Source organism: Callorhinchus milii, unplaced genomic scaffold (assembly GCF_018977255.1).
Source record: "Callorhinchus milii isolate IMCB2004 unplaced genomic scaffold, IMCB_Cmil_1.0 Scaffold2, whole genome shotgun sequence".
In the NCBI taxonomy this organism is placed as follows: Eukaryota; Metazoa; Chordata; class Chondrichthyes; order Chimaeriformes; family Callorhinchidae; genus Callorhinchus; species Callorhinchus milii.
This window is the reverse complement of record NW_024704743.1, coordinates 26,221,742-26,242,734: the sequence shown is the minus strand read 5'-3', so window position 1 is coordinate 26,242,734 and position 20,993 is coordinate 26,221,742. Positions and strand designations below refer to the sequence as shown.

Sequence of the window (20,993 nt, the reverse complement as noted above, 5' to 3'; positions counted from 1 at the left end):
GGAAGGGCAGACCAGTCACTGGGGGCAGGGAATCATCCGACTCAGCTCCTGTTAACCCTGCAAGCCAAAGCCCTAATGGGTAGAGTCGTCTTAGCTGGACATGCAGTGGGAAAGCTTGCCGGACAGCAATATCAAAAGCAAGCTATGCGGTTTTAGCTGATTAGACTCCAGCCGTACCCCAACACACACTCTATGTTACATTACAGAGTAAAGATATAGAATTTATGGTTCCATTGTTTTGAAACTTGGATCAAGTCACAAATTCATTCCAATACCAAATTCTTGTGGTCCTGGTCTATGGTATCTTTTATCATCACACTTTTCAAAATTTGAAACAGCAAAGTGGAGTAGCAGATGTGACTCATTTGTTGGAAGGCTACCCAAGAGACAGAGTTGTTTTAATATTTTTTGGTCAGATGGATGTCTGAGACAACAGAGTTGTTTGAAACTTGATTCCTAAAGGAAGAATTTGGATTTTTATTTTGCCTTATGACACCAGAGGGTCACGAAGCTCTTCAAACAGATAATTACTCTCAATTATCGTGACTGTAGGTAAAAACATTTTAACATTTATGCCAACAAGGCCCCTCAAAGATTCATGAGCTGATTGACCAAACAAACTGGATTATTGTTGGCCAGGACACCTGGAGAAACGCCCTTCTCATTTTCAATATTGTCACTGGATCTTTACAAAGTAAATGAAATCTTGGTTTAAAATCTCACCTGAAAGACGGTATAGTCAACAATGTAGTGTCAGCCTGGACCTTTAGTCCAAGTGAGGTTGAAGTCACAACTTTCAGACTCAGAGGCAACTGAGACAGTGTGACATTTACCATCAGCGTCCTGGGACATGCCCTGTTTTTGGGGGTGCTGCATTGTCAGAGGGGCCGTGCTCCAGATGAGATGTGAAACCGAGGTTCCATCTGGCTGTCTAGCAGAACGTTAAAGATCCCTTGGTGCTATTTGAAAAGAGAAAGGAGTTTGTTTTGGTGTCCTTGCCACGAATCTCCCAAATAAATTGGTTATTGACTCCATGGCTGTTTGTGTACAAATTTGCTGTTGCATTCACCCACAAAATACACAGTCACACCACTTTACAGTATATCCTGTGAAGTGCTTTGAGATGTCTTGATGACATTAAATGTAAGGTTTATTATGTTCTCAGCAATTGAAGCTTATCAAAGCATATAATACTTTTTTGATGATATCTTACCACCCCTATTGCCGTGACATTGAAAAGTTTTTGTAAAGTTATAGATTTGCAATTCTGCAACATGTGCAGGCCTATAAGGAAAAGGAAAGACAAGACAAATGTAATAATACAGAAAAGGTGCAAAATGGAGGTATTAGAAAGGCAAAGAAGGAGATGAGAGAAAAGTAGCAAAAGAAAAGCACCTTCTGTAGGCACTGTTGCAATAAAACGATTGACACCATATGGGTTGGAATGTGGAAACTTCTGGCACAAATATGTGTAATAATTCATACATTATTTAAATGGGAATTAGGGGGAAACCAGGTATAATGCATGGACATTATAGTTAAAATGCAGCTCATTCATTTCCTGCTTGGTGACTGTTTGTGCTGAAAATGCTGACTTCCTGGTCATTAGGTTTCCCCCAACATTGTTTCTTCACACTGCTCATATGCAGCGCACAAGAAGTTGGCAAAGATCTGATGATCCAGAAGTTGGACATTTTAACTTCCTACACCTAAAAACAGTAAGCGACGTTATTACGTGTTGGTCATCAGGTCGCTCTGGTGTCACTTCCTGCTTTGTGCATGCGTAGGATACAGGAAGTGACAGCAGCAATAAAATGACCCAGGTATTGGACGTGTGTTGGATTGGGAACCAGCTAGTGTGGAAGAGTGAGCTCGCTGACTGTGCGTGTGCAATTATAATAATAATAAACTTGCATTTGATATAGCACCTTATCACGTTGTTGAGGTGTCGCAAAGCGCTTCGTAGATTATACTGTAAAGTGACTGTGTATTTGTAGGAGAAACACGGCAGGCAATTGCGCACAGCAGTGTCTCATAAACAGTCTTGGATTGAGTGACCAAAGGGAGGGATTATTACCCCTGGAAAGCGATGCGCCAATTGACTAACAACCAGGGGAAAAAACAGCATAAAAGTCATGAGTCAAATGGACCAGTTCTCAATTAGAAGCTAGTACCTTCATTTTGTAATTCATTATTTTTTAATTATTGTTCTTTTTCAGATATCCGTGACATTGACAATGCATCAAGTTTTTCTGGCGACCAGGAACCAACCCTAAGAACCTCCTCACAGCAGAACAGGCCACAACCACTCAACATTCCTAAGGTTTAAAGACCAATTCATATTATTGAGAATAAATGAAGTGTTCTGTTTCAGACCAAAATCTTTTCATTATCAAATTACTGGGCCATTCAAAGACTTAAACTTAGTTAGTTGCATAGTCTCAAACAAATTTGCCAATTATTCAAAGGTACATTTTGTGAAACTGGTTGAGGCTACATAGAAAATGAACTATTTGTCCTCGATCTATTCATTTTTTCCTGTTCATTTTCTTGAATATCCTGCTATAATAGCTCTTAGGCAGCTACCAGTAAATTCCATTCACTGTTCACACACTTCAACATGGAAAGTAACCCTAATGCAAGGGACATGTTGTTAAAAGGCGATCAACTGGATCTAATGTCTCATCGATTGAGTTATAAGCAGGTATGGAAAAATACAATTTAATTTACATTTATATAGCACCATTCATTTCAGGAGGACCTCTCAATGTGCTTGAAAATGGCCGACTTCCAAGTTGTCTGGCTTGCTGCTGGCGCTCTGGGATCCCACCCTGCGTGAAGGGCGCTATATAAATGCAAGTTGTTATTGTTGCTATTATCACTTCCTGGGTACGGCGAAACAACAAAGGGGGTTCTTTGCACACGTGGTGTGGCACGAGGGAAGTGACATTAGTGGTGTCGGTGATGACCCGAACCTGTCAGGCGCATTACAGCGCAGGAAACCAATGAGCTGGGGCTGGATTTCCCACGTGATGTTGCAGGCGTATAACATCCACAACAACTTGCACTGATATAACGCGAGTACAGCAACAACAAGATTACATTTGTATAGCGCCTTTCACGTCGGGCGAACGTCCCAAGGCGCTGGGGTAGCATCTCCTTAGCAAATCTTCCCCACCTTTTTCTGAAATTGGCATTAAATTACAGAGTTTATGGTCGACTAGGGTAAGCCACACTATTTGCTAAATGTCACCTATTAATGTCAAGTAATTGAGATTTTGATAACTCGGATTGGAGCAAAGATTTCAGTAAACAAGGATTGCTTAATAACATTTTTATTTTTTTATTGGGATAAAATTGCTGAATCTGACCAGATTGACTTTTGGTCATGACCTGGTCCAATAGAGAAGTGAGGTCGCAACCTGTAACAGTGCAGTGAGCTTGGGGCCCTAAGCGTCTGCGTGCTGCTGCCGGCTGTTTACTTGACGCCACTTTGTGGGCGGAGGGCCTCTGGATACGTATGCCCGGTGCGGGCTATGGGCTTCGCTCACCTTGCGGCCCCCGCCGTTTTGATTGTCTGCGTGTCTCTCTCTCCTCTGTGTGTCTGTCTGTGAGTGTGTCTCTCCTTTGCGTGTGTGTGTTCGTGAATGCATTTGTGTGTCTGTGTGTGTCTCACTGTGTCTGTGAGTGTCTCTGTGTCTGAGTGCGTGTGTCTGTGTGTGAGTGTGTGACTCTTTCTGTGTCTGTCTGAGTGTGTGACTCTTTCTGTGTCTGTCTGTGAGTGTGTGACTCTCTCTGTGTCTGTGCGCGTCTTTATCTCTCCGTATCTGTCTGTGAGTATGTGACTCTTTCTGTGTCTGTCTGTGAGTGTGTGACTCTCTCTGTCTGTGCGCGTCTGTGTCTTTCCGTGTCTGTTTGTGAGTGTGTGTCTCTCTCTGTATGTGTCTGAGTTGCATATCTCACTCTGTTAGGGTGTGTGTCTCTGTCAGTGAGTGTCCCTCTGTCTGCGAGTGTTTGTGTGTGTCTCTGTGCCTGTATATGTCTCTCTCTGTCTCTCTGTGTCTGTGACTCACACTGTCTCTCTGTGTCAGTGTGTGCCAGTGTTCCCCACCACCTCCCCCTCCCCCGCCAGCCCAAGTGGGTCACCCAGATATTGTTAAAGAAAGCATTAATAATTTTTTCTTGCAATAATCTGATATGTTTTATTTCTTCATGTTTGATCTTAATCAATAAAATAAAAAATTATATTTTGGCAGTAAAATTTACCTCTTGATAGCACCCCCTCAACCCCTGAAAATGTTCTGCAAAATTTGCTACCCGCCCCCACAATTTCCTGCAAAATTTTATCAATTTTACCCACAAATTTTGGCAAATATTTCAACAATTTTCTATTGCTCTGTCATGACTGAATCCTGTCCAAAATAAATATATCTTTACATTTGATATAGCACCTTTCATGGCAGGAAGATGTCTCAAAGTGCTTCACAGTTTGTACTATAAAGTATAGTGACTGTGCATTTGTAAGCATAATTGTCCCACAATTTTACATGGGGGATTGTTAGCCAGGACACAGGGAGAAACTCCTTTCACTTTTTAGCAAACAAAAGTATTTCTGTGACCTAGTTAATTAAAGTTAAGACCCAGTTAACTATCCTGATGACCTAGTTAATTAAAGCATATGGAATTAAGTTATAAAGATACGGATGGTCCAAAACTCAATGACTGAGCCAGTTGATCCAGGGTAACAACAGGGCACTGGGCCTTAGCTATTCCTCGGCTCTTGAGAAGAAAAAATATCAGGCAGGGTTCTGATCACTATTCAGTGATCCCTGATGGAAAGTGCCCATCTATGTAGAAACAAAGAGAATGACAAATGCATCAGAAAAGTTGAGTCAGGGGATGCCAAATGCGTGAATGAGGGTTTCAGCAACTTTTTTGGTGTGAGATAAAAACAGCGGTTGGCAATGTGGTGAAGGTGAAGAAAAGCAGTCTTGGTCAGAGTCTGAAGTGAGGAAAGTTTTGCGCAGGTTCAGTGAATTTGAGAGAGAAGCCAGGGTGGGTTGAGGAGGTGGGAGCCAGCGTGAGAAGACGATGGCAGAATGGGAGAAGGATGGCTTCCGACCTTGATGTCTAACAGGTATAAAAACAGCATTGGACCTGGAATCAAGGGTAGAACGGAAAAGTTGATTTGGTGTCATTCATGTACGTGGGTTAACACAAATACTACTAATAATAATAACAATTTAGTCACTCCTGGCTGCTGAGGTTCACCCACAAAATGTATACAATCAATTCACTTTACAGTATATTCTGTGAAGCGCTTTGAGACATCTCGAAGACGTGATAAGGCCGTATATCAAATGCAAGGATTATTATTATAACTCTGTGCTCACGGATGATGTCACCAAAAGGGAGCATGTAGATAAGGAAAAGAAAAACACCATCTGCAGAAAGAAAAAAAAACTAATATTGCAGCTTTGGAGAAAATGTGGTTTTGTGAAGATAAAGCTCAAGCCAGATTTCCATCTTTACCTTTGCATTTTACAGCATAACCTTTGAAGGATAAGACATCTTTTTTGAGAGGTTAGCCTAATGAAATATGAGATCCTTGTTTACTTACATGTGAAAGATTCAGACTTCTTTTCAAAAGTGGTTACAATTTTTTTTATTGGCAGTTAAATACAATCACTTACGTGTTGAACTTTTTCCCCTGATTCGCACTTCCTCCAGGGTTATTAATCTTCCATGTCACATTAGAATTATCATCAATAAGTAACTGCATGCTCTTCTACTTGTCGAATAGTGAGCCTTATGCAATTTCTTTTTTTTTCACTCCATTCACTGCATTTGTTTTTTTTAATGTTCCAGCAGTAAGTCACATTTTTAATATGATCCTTTTTTTTTTACCAGCTCTTTGGTGTATTTGCTTCAACTGTACAGGTATTTAAATATCATGTAGCCATCTTTTTATAAACACCTTTATGAATATATCTATTTACATTGTACAGCAGTGGGGTTTAAACTGAAAATCACTGCAAGTTTTTTAAAAAATAAATTGGAAAGATATCTGTTTTTTGAGATTGTAGTAGAGAATCTACTACTGTTACACGTTACATTTTGTAACCAAAATGTTTGTGTGGATTTCCAGTCTGAAGCTTCATGGTCTTTTGTCCAGCTGAGACACCTACTTTGCCTTGCAGTGTTGATAACATGTCTTTGCCTCATTCACCACACAGGCAAATCAGCTATCAACCATTTGGACTTTTGCACACCTTCCCAGTTTTTTTTTCAGGCTCATTTCCTCATTGTCATCTCAACTTCATTGAGATCTACTTATCTCCCCCCCCCCCCCCCCCCCCCCCCACAGCCCCTTTTCCTCCCCTCCAGGCATTAGTACAGAAAATCCAATTGGAAAGGAAATCAGTGTTCAGAAAGCTACTTTTCACTGAAATTGTACAACTAAATGCATGTCATGTACTGGTGTCTTTATGAAGTTGATGATTGATCTTTACTTTCTGTTTGTTTCCTGGTTTCCACTTAGGCAACTGCGAGTTCACAAAAGAGACATTGTGTGGAATTTCAGGACTTCAGTGAAGGTAATTGATTTTCCTTACTTCAGTACTCCTTTTATATTGCAATATCCGGACTCCGGTAACCAAATCCCACATTCCGAGCTCTGAGGGCTTTACATTTAAAATCACATGGATTTTCTGAGGAGGAGGTGATGGACAGGTAACCACTCCTTGTAATCTGTGTTTTTGTAAAAGGTAGCACTTTAACTGACTTTCTAAAATCACCCTGATGATCAGCTGTCTCTGCAGAGCACGGCATAACCAACAGCTGATCTGACTCTTCGAGTTGGGTCCAGCCTGACTTGGAATCCAGAATTTCAACTGATTTTTATTACCATTTGTCTCCAGAGACTGTTATGATTCCAGAGCCCTGTAATATGAAAGTAGCAACCTTTTAAGATAATGCAAATATGTCTCTGTATTATATCTGCAGGTGTGGTTACGACCCTGGAATTCATGGAAGATTTTTTAAATATTGGACTAATTTTTAAATTAATATATTAAATATAAATATGTTAAAAAAAAAGTTTATAGATGGTGGTTGGCAGAGGCCGCTCAAGACAATCTGCCACCCTAGGCAAAACGTCAGCCTTCCGATTACCCCATCTCCACCTCCCCAAAGTATGCGTAGCACCGCCACACCCCTTCTCCCCCCCAAGACCATGTCCTTACAAACCTTGACAGCAATGCGTCCTCTACAGCTCACTTGGGCCTCCATAGCTCCTTCATCACTGTGACTGCACAGCTCCTGACTGGAGAAGCAGAAGGGCAGGCCGGTGATTGACGGTCAAGCCCTATGTTAGGAGGTTCAACGCACAGACTGACACTCCAATGCAGTGTTGGGGTGGGGGGGGGGTTGGTGGGTGAGTTCAACATTGTTGGATGTAGAATTCAAAACTTGGACAATGATGAAATCTCTGCCCTAATTCATGAACTTGCTTTGTAACTGAATGAATTTACATTCTTAGGAAATAGGAGTGCCTGTTGAGAACTTGTTCAATGGGTAGATCCAGCCAAACTGTCCACAGAGGAGAAGTCACAGAGACAGACACCTGTTTATTACGTAGACGTAGACAGAATCAAAGCAAAACAATTTAAAATAGAAGTCAAAACCATATATGCTGAAAGTGAAATAAAAAAACAGGAAATGTTGAAAATGTCTGCTTCCAAAGTAATGTGCAAGGTACGAGCTCTCATCAGAGGTTATGAATTGATTGAATTTCTTGGAAATGCTTCCCCAGGTATTTCTCTAAACCTTTATGGTCAGTCAACAAAATACATTTTCTTGATTGACTATCTTTTGATTTATGCCATAAATCAGACTTACCTAGACTCCTGTGACTGTTCCTGGAGATGAGGATGGTTAGGCTTGTTGGCCCATGGGCCACAGGTTGGCCATCATTGCTCTAATGGTTTCTCATCCCAGGCCTTCACGGTAATCTGCGGTGTACCTTGGGGCTCTTATCTATATAATTCCTCTTGGTAATATCATTTGGATGTATTGGTGAGTTTCTAAACATATGCTGATGACACCCAGCTCTGCTTCTGGTTTCATAGTGGATTCTAAAACTGTTGGTCGAACCAACTGTCTGTTTGACATCAAGCCCTGAATGGATGAGCCTTACGGTCTTTCAATTTAATGTAAATAAGGCCAAGCCTATCTTATTAGGTTCTTGTAGGAGCCAGTGTTTTGAGTTCAGCTTCATAGAACACCAATTGAGTTAAATTGGTTTCCTGTTTGTAGATGCACTAAAATTGTAGTCTCAGCAACTGTTAGGAACAATCCAGTATAGAATTCTTTGGGTCCAATCATTGGCATCTTACCAATGCACAAATGTCTTGATATCATTGCAGTACTTGCATATAATGATGTCAAGCCATCTGCATGTGCTTGTAATGTGATTTGATCTTTTAGTTAAGAGACGCTACATTTCAGGACTCCAGAACCAAAGGTAATAGACGTATTAAAATAACAAAACCATTTATGGACAACAAGAATTTAGTAATGACTTTCTAAATGTGTTACAGTGTTAATTGCTTAACAGATAGGATATAGTCTGGTAAGGTTAATCACATTTCACCAGAGCCATGGCTATTTGAAGGGTCAACATTGAAATTTTCCTGTAACTGAGTTTCTAAGGCTGCTGTAATCGTTGCTCATTTATTGAGTTGTATCAGTTTGATCTGATTACTATTACTTTCAGGAATCAGTATTTTATGGCAGTGGAAAGGTAAAATTGCAGTTGATCAGCTCAATTAGGAACCACTGATAATATTTGTTGGCCTGTGGAAAATAACAAATGAGGAAAGTTCAATTACCTGCACTTGGTATGATCTTCCTTATTTGCTGACTGACGTTTATCATCCACATCCCAAGTTCTGCTTTTAAAACAGTAAAATAAAAACTAATAAATTATTTCTTCACTGTAAAATATTGCTTTTCCGTTGCTATGCTTCCCATGCTGCTACTCGGATCAAAGGACCCAGGCCTGCTGTATGTGCAAGATCCTTAAATCCCATCATGATTTTGCGCTCTCTATTTTTGCATTCTCTTCCAACCCAAACGCTCAATTCTTCCGATTTTCAACTATTCGTTATTCCTTGTTCGCTATATCCAGTGATTCTGGTTCTCTCTCAGAAAATCTCTTGACTTTTACCATCACTGCCTCCTCAAGTTTTTCAAAACACTCCCTACTTACCTACCCTGATGATCCTTATTATCTTTTAAATCGCAATGGATAGTTACTAGTTGGTCATTGATGTCTGATGAGTGAAAGTTTGAGCCCTCATTAGATGGATGTCACGTACCACAACCTCCTGTGAACTTCCTGGTGGGAAACGCATCTTAGTCATAAAATGTATGAAAGCATTGCAACCATTTGCTGTCCAAAGCTCGGACACACATTGAGTGATGATGGTTTCACCAGTTGGAGATATAGAGCTTGAACAGCAGCTGCTTACCTATCTGCAAACCGATCAAGAGAGAGCCATAGTAGCCATCTCCTCAATGCACACAACTGATTTGCAATTATCTAGTGCCTTTCACAAAATAATAATAATACTTGCGTTTGATATAGTACCTTTCACTTCGAAAGGGTGTCTCAAAAGTCCTTCAGAGGATGTACTGTAAAGTGGAGTGACTGTTTTGTTGGTGAACATGTGCTTCATATCATAATAATAATCCTTGCATTTGATATAACACCTTATCACATCTTCTAGATGTCTCAAAGAGCTTCATAGAATATACTGTACAGTGAATTGACTGCATATTTTATGGGTAAAACACGGCAGCCAATTGCGCACAGCAGTGTCCCACAAACAGTCGTGGATTGAGTGACCAAATATTATATATATTCCTTTGAAGGGTTTATTACTCCCGGGAAAAGCAATCTGCCAATCGACAAACTACCAGGTTCCTACTTACTGCTTCGTAAACAGAGACGTGTGGTGTAAGGAAAGTTGTCTAATGTTTCACCCTGCCAGGAATTGAACCCAGATCCTCTCACGTGCGGGGATTAAGAAGATTAAGATTAGTAATGTGATTCCTTCTGTTGGATTATTTGTCTTAAAAAAGTGGTTTACAAATGATTCATTTGATGGTAGATTACTATGTTTGATCCAGTGCCTCTGGGATAGAGAGTGAGACATATTGGCCAAGTTTCCCCATTCCTGGGTTCTAAAATGTATCTTGCTAATTGAAGATCATTATCACAATATATTATATCATACAGAGTTTTGGAAAATAGTCTTAAATTCAGCTGTAATTTGGAAGTTGAACTTCTGTTGTACCAAAAGGAACTGGAAAATTGGATTCTAAATTATGCCTGAATTTTCCAAAATTCTGCAGGATCCTAAAACAACCTAAGCATAAGGTGAGAATTTTGAGGCCCCGTTCTATGACCTCAAATGAAAATGTGCTGTACAGGTGGGATCACTTGGCTGCGATACCACTAGCGTTAACTAATACACTGGCACTCCCTGTCCAGGTTCATACATGAAGAATGGCCACTTGAATGATTTATAAGTGTTTGTTGACAGCAGTGGACCTCACCATGACATGAGTCATTGCCTGCGGGATTATAGTGATTGAGCAGTTTCTTTCAGAGTAAGCAGTATGAGTATAAATCCATTTACAGTAACAGGAAACTTGCTGTCACTAAAGCAGAAGAGAAGGACAATGAATCCTGAAAAAGTGTAAAGCTGTGACTTTCTACTTTGAAGGTTTAAATTTTAGTAATGAGCGGGGAGAAGGCAATGGCAGAAAATGAAACAATTTGATCATAAAGCATAAAGAGACATATTATGCAAACTGAGATATTGAAAGAGCACTGAACAACAGAGAGAGAGAGAGAGATCCCAGAGAGAATTAAACCTAAATAGCAAGAAATAAAGGAGAGAAAATTAAATAATAAGGGAGAAGAGGAATAAACACAGTGCAATCCTGTTGTAACGCACTTTGTTACAGCACTGATTACAACAACAATTTGTATTAATATAGCGCTCTTCACACTGGATGGCATCTCGGAGCGCTTAATTAGTTTATAACATGAATCCCTTAGCTTGGTTCCCATGCACAGAATACTTACAGATCATTAAGCCACGCCAACATCACTTTTTGCACACTGAACTCGAACAGACAATCAAAGTGACACACAGATTCAAACCTGATGAACCAGATTTCAGCTAGTTTACCCAGCGCGTGCAATTGTTTTTCTATCACAGGAACTGACCTGGCAAGCTGTGATATAAAAAACTTGTGTTGTGTACACCTAAGTGCGGTGAAACTGGCTGTTGTTATAAGGTTGGTCGGGATTTTATAGATTCCAATCACCGTTTGAAGGGGTGGAGGGGAAATCCACTGCAAAAATGAGAAAATAAATTCAGGATTAGACTGACGTTCAAACGGAAAACACAAAGGGACTAAAGTAAGATAGGAAAATTAATAAGTAGAAGGTTATTGAAAATAACAACAACAATAAAATTACATTTGTAGAGCGCCTTTCACGTCGGGAGGACGTCCCAAAGCGCTGAACAATCAGGTGTCGGGGCTCAAGCATGGGGGAGGGGAGGTGTAGGGGTGAGGGAAAGCAGAGAGGTGGGAGGGAGACCAAAGGCACGGTCGAAGAGAAGGGTCTTGAGACCGGCCTTGAAGGAGGCAAGGGAGGAAGCGAGGTAAAGGGACTGTGGGATAGAGTTCCAGAGTGTTTGGATACTTGTAAGTATGATGATCAGTTGTTGTTGGTAGCAAAACGTTTTCCAAAGGGTTCATGTATAAGTCAGTATATTTTGGGGAATGTGGGGACCAATTTCAGGGTAAAATCTGTCTTGTTATTTTAATTTAATATATATCCATAAATAAATCATTTGTTTAAACTACAGCTGTCGAGTTCTTACAGATCAAGCACATTGTATTGAATTTAAAGGAATTTGCCTGACCATATATTTGTTTATACACTAACTCTAACAAGTTTATTTAACAAGTTTAAGAAATTGGCGTCTTGACTTCACTCCATTTTAATTCCCATTAATTTAGCACCATGACTCATGGTAGCGTGTGGGACTGACCTTGAATTGAATAGTTCTGACGAAATGTCGGAGGCATTATTCTTCGGACGAATTAACCTTCGCTGCAAGTAATCACCTATGAGAGGATCACTCACATATCCCAAAGCATTTTAACTGGTGATTCCCCACATTCACTAATAAAAGAAAATCTGCACCTGCCCACAGGGTCACAAGGGTCTACTGGGTCACAAGAAAGATTAAAATAATTTTAATAGATGAGTTTTTGTCTATAAAGTACAACACTACTTTTCTTTTTTAAATGGATGACTGTGCTCCCAATTGGTTGTGCTATTTTGGGGCCTTTTCGGTTTTCAGTGGAGTAGGGAGAACCTGAGTGTAGAAATATCTGGTGTCTATTGACAGCCTCGGAAGTGATAGCTACATCCATTGTGAAAAAAGTAATTGTAGATATAAATGGTAAGGTGTATTAAATGAATGAGGCTAATGTCCCAGAAATGTACTGGAGCAATTCCGTTTAGCAAAGAATCACTTGGCTCTGTATTAGTTTAAGCAGCTTTACTTAAATAGATTCAAAGAATACCCAAAGATACCACACCTGGAGTAACGGAAACAATCAGTTGAGAAAAAAGATAAGCCACATTATCATCCATTGCTTAGCTTCAGAATGGAACTACAAGTCATTTTTTTTGGTAACCTTTAAGAAAATAAGGTTCTCCCCTGACGGCCCAGTGAGCATAAGTTTTCCCACTACGCTCTACAGAACAAAAGTTCTCAAGCAGGTTTGATTTACGATTCTCTGTTGCCTTAGCGAACCAGGCAGCATTATGGATGCTACAGTTTGTACTAACACCCTAAGTCGAGGAAGTGTAAAAATAAACCCAAGTTCCCACTCCTCATTGTTATTCTGGAACGTGTGGACATCTGAGGCCAAAAATACCGTACAGTTTTAGTCTAAGGACCATTTTTTTAAAAATGTAAGATTATGCAGAATTGTGGAAAACCCTTACATTTCTCTTGATTCTGAACTGGTTTCCACAGTTCTCCACAGTTAAGAATTAAAGAATCACGACTGCCAAATTAGGGCTGAATTTGATTGTTTGTAAAATTCTGCACAATTTTGGAGAGGGATGTGATACTAGTTCGAACTTGAGTTGCTCCTTTCAAATAAATACAATACAAAATTACATTTGCATAGCGCCTTTCATGTCCCAAGGCGCTGGACAGTCAAGGATTTGGACCCGAGTGGGGGTGGGGCGGTTGTTGGATCAGGGAGGGTGGAGGGCAGCAAGGATAAAAAGCTGGCCAAAGGCACGGTGGAAGAGGAGGGTCTTGAGACGTGCCTTGAAGGAGGCAAGGGAGGGAGCTGGCGAAGGGAATGTGGGATGGAGTTCCAAAGGGTGGGGGAATGGGGGTTGGACTTCCAAATTAAGCTGAGTAAGTGGAGAAAAGTATCTAGCAGAGCATTTCAGAAAGCCAGATGCATATTCTCACATAGAGCAATTCACTTTTAAAGATTTCTGAAGCGTAATTTGCTTGGCTTCTAAAAAGTTAATTTAATGATAAGTTACACTTTTTTCTTCGGTTGTCTTTCTATAATTGACATTGTGCTTAAAAATTCAGAAGCCTAAACCCGATGCTTTGTATTGTGCAGGTTGATGAGGAAGCAACGCAGCCGAATACTGCAATTGATTTTCAGAAAGAGTCGGTCAAACTTTCTTATTAAAATGTCGTGAGAGTCTTGTAATTATTGTCTTTTATTGTAGTATTCTAAGTAGCTGTTATTGAGATTTGCTGTGGTTGGGGTAGTGGAATGTGCAGAAATTGGAGATAGCCTTTAAGAGTTATCAGATGGACACAGTGAACCATTGCTCAGTACAGGGAAGCTGGTCAAAAGAGAGGCTATTTTACAGTTGAAGAAATTGTTGCAGGCGTTAATGAATCATTACTGTGGAATGATACATATCTGACACGAAATTGCAACTAAAGTATGGCAAGCATGCAGCAAGCTCAGGTATTTGAAGATAATAGTCCAATAGTTCGGCAAAGTTTAAAATCCCAATTCACTTCAAACTAAACAACATTTTAGATTAAGACAAAAGATAATATTGTACAGAATGTTTGGATTCTGATTAGGAAAGTTAGTTCCCAGGTACATCATTGTTGAACCAATTGGATTTTGGACTGTTGGACAAATATTTTTTAAAACTGTGGTCCAGAGTCTGTTGTTCGTTTGTTTGCATGTGTGTGTGTGTATATATATATATATGGATATAACTAAGTTCAAGCCACAGCAATGAATTTGGGGAGGGCTTCAAGTGAAAAAGATTGTCAGTGGTAAGATTTGACACCAGGTGTTCTTTTCTCTGATCTTGCCTTCCCAGTTCCTTTAGTTCAAAACTCTGCCTGTTTTTCTTTCCTCTGCTCTCCCACTCCACCTGCATTCCATTGGGTTATTTCATGAAAGTTGATCATTTCTGTCACCTTCAATAAAGTCTTGTTCCACTAAGCTCTCGAGGGCAGTTAGTCCATTCCTCAGTCTAGTCTGTCTGCTTCTTCGTGCCTGGAACCTCCCCTCCCAATGTCAAATGTCCACATTCACATCTACAGAATGCATTGATCTTAAGACAAGATCATTAGAAGTATCATATATCAGACTCAGGTGACAAATTAGACATCACTATTGTACATGCATTCCCTCAATACAGTGTTAGTTGGACATAAATGATCCCATGTCACTACAGTGCAACCCACTTATCTCAAACCTGTTTCGCCCACAAAATATACACTCAATTCACTTTACCGAATTTTCTGTGAAGTGCTTTGAGACGTCTCGAAGATGTGAGAAGTCACTATGAAATGCAAGGATTACTATCTATAATGACATCCCTTTGACAAAACGTTGACTTCATGGGTCCTTCCCTATATAGGAACACATTAAACATACTGCGTATGGCGATGTCAGCATGAATTTCAAAATGCTTATATTGACAAATCTTTTCAAGTCTCTAACAGCCTTAAGTACATTGTGCTCTTAATACGTATGTCGACAAGCTTGTTGTTTTAACCCTTGCCTCCCCATGGTGTGTCTGGCTTTCCAAAGCACTGAAATGCTCCATTTGAGCTTTGGGGTGTGCAGCACAACCCTTGTTCCCCTGTAGTGGCAGAGCACGGTGCTTAGTGTCCGCCTGGAACTACAACTCCCGGCACTCACCTCGGCTCCCAGTGACTGACAGCACTCGGTTTGTTTGCTTATGTTGAAACCTCCTTACGTTGACAAAATCTGCGATATCAACATAAACGGGTAGAAATTTATTTGTACAATGAAGGGAGTTTCCCTCAATGTCCTGGTCAACAATCCTTCAAATGAAAATGGTAATTCACTTCATAATAATAAATAATAATCCTTGCATTTTGATACAGCGCCTTTCACGTCGGGAGGACGTCCCAAAGCGCTTCACAGAACACACTGTAAAGTGAATTGACTGTATATATGTGGGCGAACGCGGCAGCCAATTGCGCACAGCAATGTCCAGCAAACAGTCGTAGATTGAAAATGACCAATTTATTATTGTTTTTGTTTTTTGGAGGGATTATTATTAGGCTCTGTGGAGTAAGGAAACTTGCCCAAGGTTTCGCCCTGTCTGGAATTGAACTCAGGTCTCTCACTTGCAAAGCGAGTGCTCTAACCACTGAGCTACAGGACTCCGCATAATAAATTATAAAGGTGCTATTTCAAATGCAAGGGTTATTGTTATAATCAAATCAAACTATTTACATTAGATCTGCAACTGACTTAACTTCTATATATTTGGGTGTCTGAAAAAGAATGCAGATAATTTCCACCTACCTGGTATTTCAGTCTTGTCACTGGATAAGACCCTTTTTAAGTGATGGCAAGAATTTGGTTTGAATGCAGTCGGAATTGGGAAATTGGGGGGAATTGCTGCGGTTAGTTTGAGAATGCCAAATAAGACATATAAGGAATGCACTTAGTGTACGGCCACATAATGAGTGCCACTTTTCTATGGTTAAGCATGAAGAATGCCACTTTAGATGAGTTACCGGAGAGCAGGCACTGTGAGTCACTGGAAAATGCACAACAATTATAGTCATTTATCTCTACCAGCAAGTTTTGATTAGATAATGGAGGTGCAAAATTGACCCATTGAGCATTCACTCTGTGGTTTGGTAATACCAGGAAGTTGTGTAAATTGTAAAGATGATTATTAAGAAGCAACGCTTGTTTAAAAAGATCACAGGGCAGGTTAACTGAAATACCGAAGACCAGAGGAATTTCACTGAGTAGATGCAGTAGATCAGGTTTCGTGACCCAATTCTGAACAAATTTTGAATGAGAGGTGGGAAACAAGGAATTGAGGAAAGGAAAGGTCTATGGCCAGGGCAGACATACTTTGTAGCAAGCATCTGTACAGCACCTACTCAGTTGTTTGAAGTAAAGGGCAGGCCAAATAGTGGGAGTGCAGAATCTGGGAAAAAGCATGGCTGGAGTTTCATATAGATTTTCAAATCACACTATGTTTAGGAATGGTTTGGATATGTAGATGTGTTAATTTACAGTAACATATTCTTGTCTCATGTTTCAGCAATGAATAGTGAATAATTATCAGCCTGACTTGATTGGCAGCATCATTGCTTCTGAGAAGGAAGATTGTGGGTTTTGTGCAGTAATAAAGTGTCTTTCATGTAAGGAGAACATTTGGAAGAACTTCACAAAAGGGGAGCATGAGCTAGGAAGGAAGTAGAGGGAGGAGGTGACCAAAGGTACAATCAAATAGGTCTTTAGAAGAGAATAAGATATTCTTTCCCATAAATTTACTGACTTATGAACAATCAGTATAACTGTGGCAATTTTATGCAATGTATTTCCTTGTGTTTTGCATCAATAATTCTCTGCACGTATGTATCAAGAAGAGGATGTCATTTCTGCTCCAATCCACCCAACAATGATGTTGGTTGAGTACTTCAGAGTGAGATGTGGCTGGTAATCAGTGAAATACAATAACCAACCCTGAGTAAAGAGGATTGTTTATTTTTAATGGAAGAGTTTACATATAGTTATCTCACGGTTACAGCCCACTAAAAGGGAGGGGAAATGTACAATGAGATTTTATATTATAATCAGTGATGATTATCACATTGAACAAAAGTACAGTCATCAGTTGTAATTGGCTTGCCCTGACTGTTTTGGTTTGCATTGTCTAAAAGGAAGTTCAGATGCCGTGTGCAGGAGCCTAAACAGCAAAGCTCAGCTCTAAAAAATGTTTGTGTTATTTGACAAAACAGCAATTGGGAATTCATGGCAAAATGTCATTGTTTGCTTTCAAATTAGAACCATAGAAATTTCTGGCACAGCAAAAGGCCATTTGCCCATCATGTCTGTGCTGGCTCGCTCAAGAGCAATCCTTTCATTCTCATTTACTGCCGATTCCCCATACCCCTGCAGCTAAGGTATTTGTCTAGTTCCACCTAAAGGCCAATATGGGTTCTGCTTCAGCCATCACTCCTGGCAGGGCATCTCATATCCTAACTGCTCTGTGTCTGAAAAAAATTCTGCTAACCTCCCCATTAGCTCGTTGACTGACTATCTCCCTCTAGTTACCAACCAGTGGAAATAATTTCTCCCTATTGACTATCAAAACCCCTCAGAATTTTAAAGACCTCTATCAGGTCATCCCTCAACCTTCTTTCTTCCAGCAGAAATACTCCCAATTTCTCCAGTCTCCACTCATAGGCCAAACCATTCATCTCTGTATTATCTTAGAAAATCTCCTCTACAACACCTGAATCACCTTAGCATATTTCCTAAAGTGGGCTGACTAATACTAGATACAGCTGCGGTCTGATTTATATCAGTTTAGTATGAATTCTGCTTTTATATTTTATTACCCCTATATGTATTCTGTAATTGTATTCAGTATTTTGAGTTATGAATTTAAGAAAACAGGTTTAATGTGCCAAGGATCAATTACAACTTTTTGCATGAATAAACCTGTACAAGGATGGTTGCAAAAACTTATTTAGTCATTGAATTTCAATACAGTCTACATGGCTGTACCTGAAAGACTCTTATTTTCTTGTCGGCCAGAGTATCACTCACCACCCAGTTCTTCCTCTCCACTCTCTTCTGGAACAGAGGCCCTTCACCGAGGAAAGGATGGAATTAGAGTAACGTTTGCTGACGAAATGCCCCGAGATCTCACTCCAGCAGATCCCAATTTAAAATTTCAGGATGAAGCTGAGGCCTATCACAGGATCACATCTTATGCACACTTCACACCACATCCAGGTAACAGTATTGAAATGTCAGAACATATGAGCAGAATTAGATTATACAAAAAGAGACAGTAGTTCATAGCATTTCTGTTACATATTGCCACTGTCTAAGCTGCTGATACCTGCTGCTTCCTGTAATAGGTAGTGCGGGAGCCAGCGTCCTGTAATGGAGTCCCGTAGCAAAGTATTTAGTGGGCTCGCCTCGCAAACGAGAGGACCATGGTTCAATTCTTGGGAGGGGCAAAACCTTAGGCAAGTTTCCTTACTCCACATGCCTTTGTTATCCAGCAGTAAGTTGGAACCCAGTTCTTCGTTGATTGGCGGATTGCTTTCCAGTCGTAATAATCCCTCCAAAAAAATAAATAAATAAATTTGTCACTCAATCCACAACTATTTGTGGGACAATGCTGTGTGCAATTGGCTGCCCTATTTCACCCACAAAATACACAGACAATCCACTTTGCAGTATATTCTGTGAAGAGCTTTGAAACATCTCAACGACGTGATAAGGTGTTATATGAAGTGCAAGGATTATTATGATTATTATTATATTGGTTTAATACACAAAGTTACATCAAGTCCTCGATGAGAGCTAACTTTCTTATTTATTCCCATCACTGACTCCACAACTCAAGCGCTGACAGCATCACCATCCAAGGATGTACACTCCACCTCACTGAACCAGTCAGTAACCTTGGCATCTTGTTTGACCCTCAACTATCCTTCCTACCCTACATCTGTGCCATGACCTGCTCTGCCTTCCCCCACTGCTGAGACCCTCATCCATATCCAGACTCGGCCATGCTGACTCCCTGCTTGTCGACCTTCCCAACTCTTCCTCCACAAGCTGCAGATGATTCAGAACTCTACAGCTTGTGTCCTCTCCTGCACATGCTCCTGGACCCCTATCCCCCCCACCCTCGCCCCGCGTCACTGGTTCCCCATGTCCTAGAGGACAGAGTTCAAAATCCTCGCTCTCGCCTTCAAAGCCCTCCACGGCCTTGCTGCTCCCTACCTCTGACCTGCTAACTCCATGTCGACCTGTCCTCTCCCTCCACTCAGTGGGCTCCGGCCTGCTCCATGTCACCCGCCCACCCCACCTTTGGCGGTCAGGCCTTCAGGCTCTTTGCCCCCACCCTCTGGATCGATGCAGAAAGGATTGATTTCAAGACCTCTAAAATCACTTACAAATGACTTGCGCAGTACCTTCCTCCCTCTCCGACATGGTTACCTCTCCCCGAATCACACACACTCCTCTACCCCAACACCCCCCCCCCCCACCCCCGTAGGCCTCCATTACATTAGATCAGAGCAGATGTTTTAATCCATTTTCCTTTCCCTTTTTCCTAACCCTGAGTTGCTTTATTTTCCGATTATCAACAGTCTGAACCCATTTTTGTTAGCCTTCTAACCGGGTGTCTAACACGTGCGAAACCTATCACCAGGCTTACACTGTGCATTTTAGACTGTGAGTTACATGTATGTATGACACCAACACATGGAAATGTCTGTGTCTGGAATAGAATGCACATGCTCACCCAGAGCGACACACACTGCTTACCTAATTCTGGAAAGTATTCGGCGCAGGTTGATGAAATCCAAGGTTTGGGGACTGCAGAATGTGCATTGGGGTACTGCTGGAGTTTAACCAAAGATTACATAGTTTGCCATTGAGAGCAGCACTGCCTGGCAAGCTTCTTCCTGCTTGTCCAACATGGTTAACTGGGAAGGGAAGGGAAGAATTCCTGTTCCCAGTGACTTGTCTGCCTGTCCAAGACCTGCAGATGAGCCAAGCTGGCTGGTCTGTCAATAGCAGTGCCCTGGAGTACTGCAGATCCCCTATGACCCCTAGTGTAACGCAGTGCTTTGGGTCAATAAAATTCGGACCCCATATTATAACTGGTCTACAAAATAAAAATGTCTGTCACATTTGACACTAACTGATCAGCTTCCTGGGCATGCATCCTGCAGCAGAAAGGTGTCTGGTCAGCTATGATAATCTCGCGAATATGTTAATCTCACTAATATGATAATATGCTATGATAATCTCGTTAATATGATAATATGATAATCTCGCTAACACTAGAAACACCCAATAATGGAAACCTGATCAAATTTTTGTACATTAACAATAATAATAACCCTTGCATTTGATATAGCGCTTTTCACGTCGGGAGGACGTCCCAAAGCGCTTCACAGAACACACTGTAAAGTGAATTGACTGTATATTTGTGGGCGAACGCGGCAGCCAATTGTGCACAGCAATGTCCCACAAACAGTCGTAGATTGAAAATGACCCATTTATTGTTGTTTTTTTTTGGAGGGATTATTATTAGGCTCTGTGTGGAGTAAGGAAACTTGCCCAAGGTTTCGCCCTGACCTGCCTGGAATTGAACTCAGGTCTCTCGCTTGCAAAGCGAGTGCTCTAACCACTGAGCCACAGGACTCCACGTTTGTACAATAGTGAATATTCATTAAAGACCAATTTTCGTCTTTATAAACAAAGTATGAGTACTTTAATTATTGTTTATATTCCTAATTTTCAGAACAGAATTAGTTTTGATCGAAGTGTTGTTGGAGGAAAAGATACTGTGAAAACCT

The 20,993-nt window shown here is 40.7% G+C and overlaps 1 protein-coding gene across 2 annotated transcripts in view; it reads left to right on the top strand.

The window, feature by feature from the left end:
- cep72 (centrosomal protein 72) overlaps positions 1 to 20,993 on the top strand; it is an 81,086-nt gene that overhangs the window by 40,725 nt on the left and 19,368 nt on the right. The window contains exons 6-8 of one of the 2 annotated variants that reach the window (XM_042331864.1): positions 2,220 to 2,323; positions 6,542 to 6,596; positions 18,253 to 18,405. In XM_042331864.1, coding sequence (XP_042187798.1) covers positions 2,220 to 2,323; positions 6,542 to 6,596; positions 18,253 to 18,405 — 312 coding nt within the window. The remainder of the gene's footprint in view (positions 1 to 2,219; positions 2,324 to 6,541; positions 6,597 to 18,252; positions 18,406 to 20,993) is intronic. The other variant, XM_042331865.1, reaches the window with a different exon arrangement.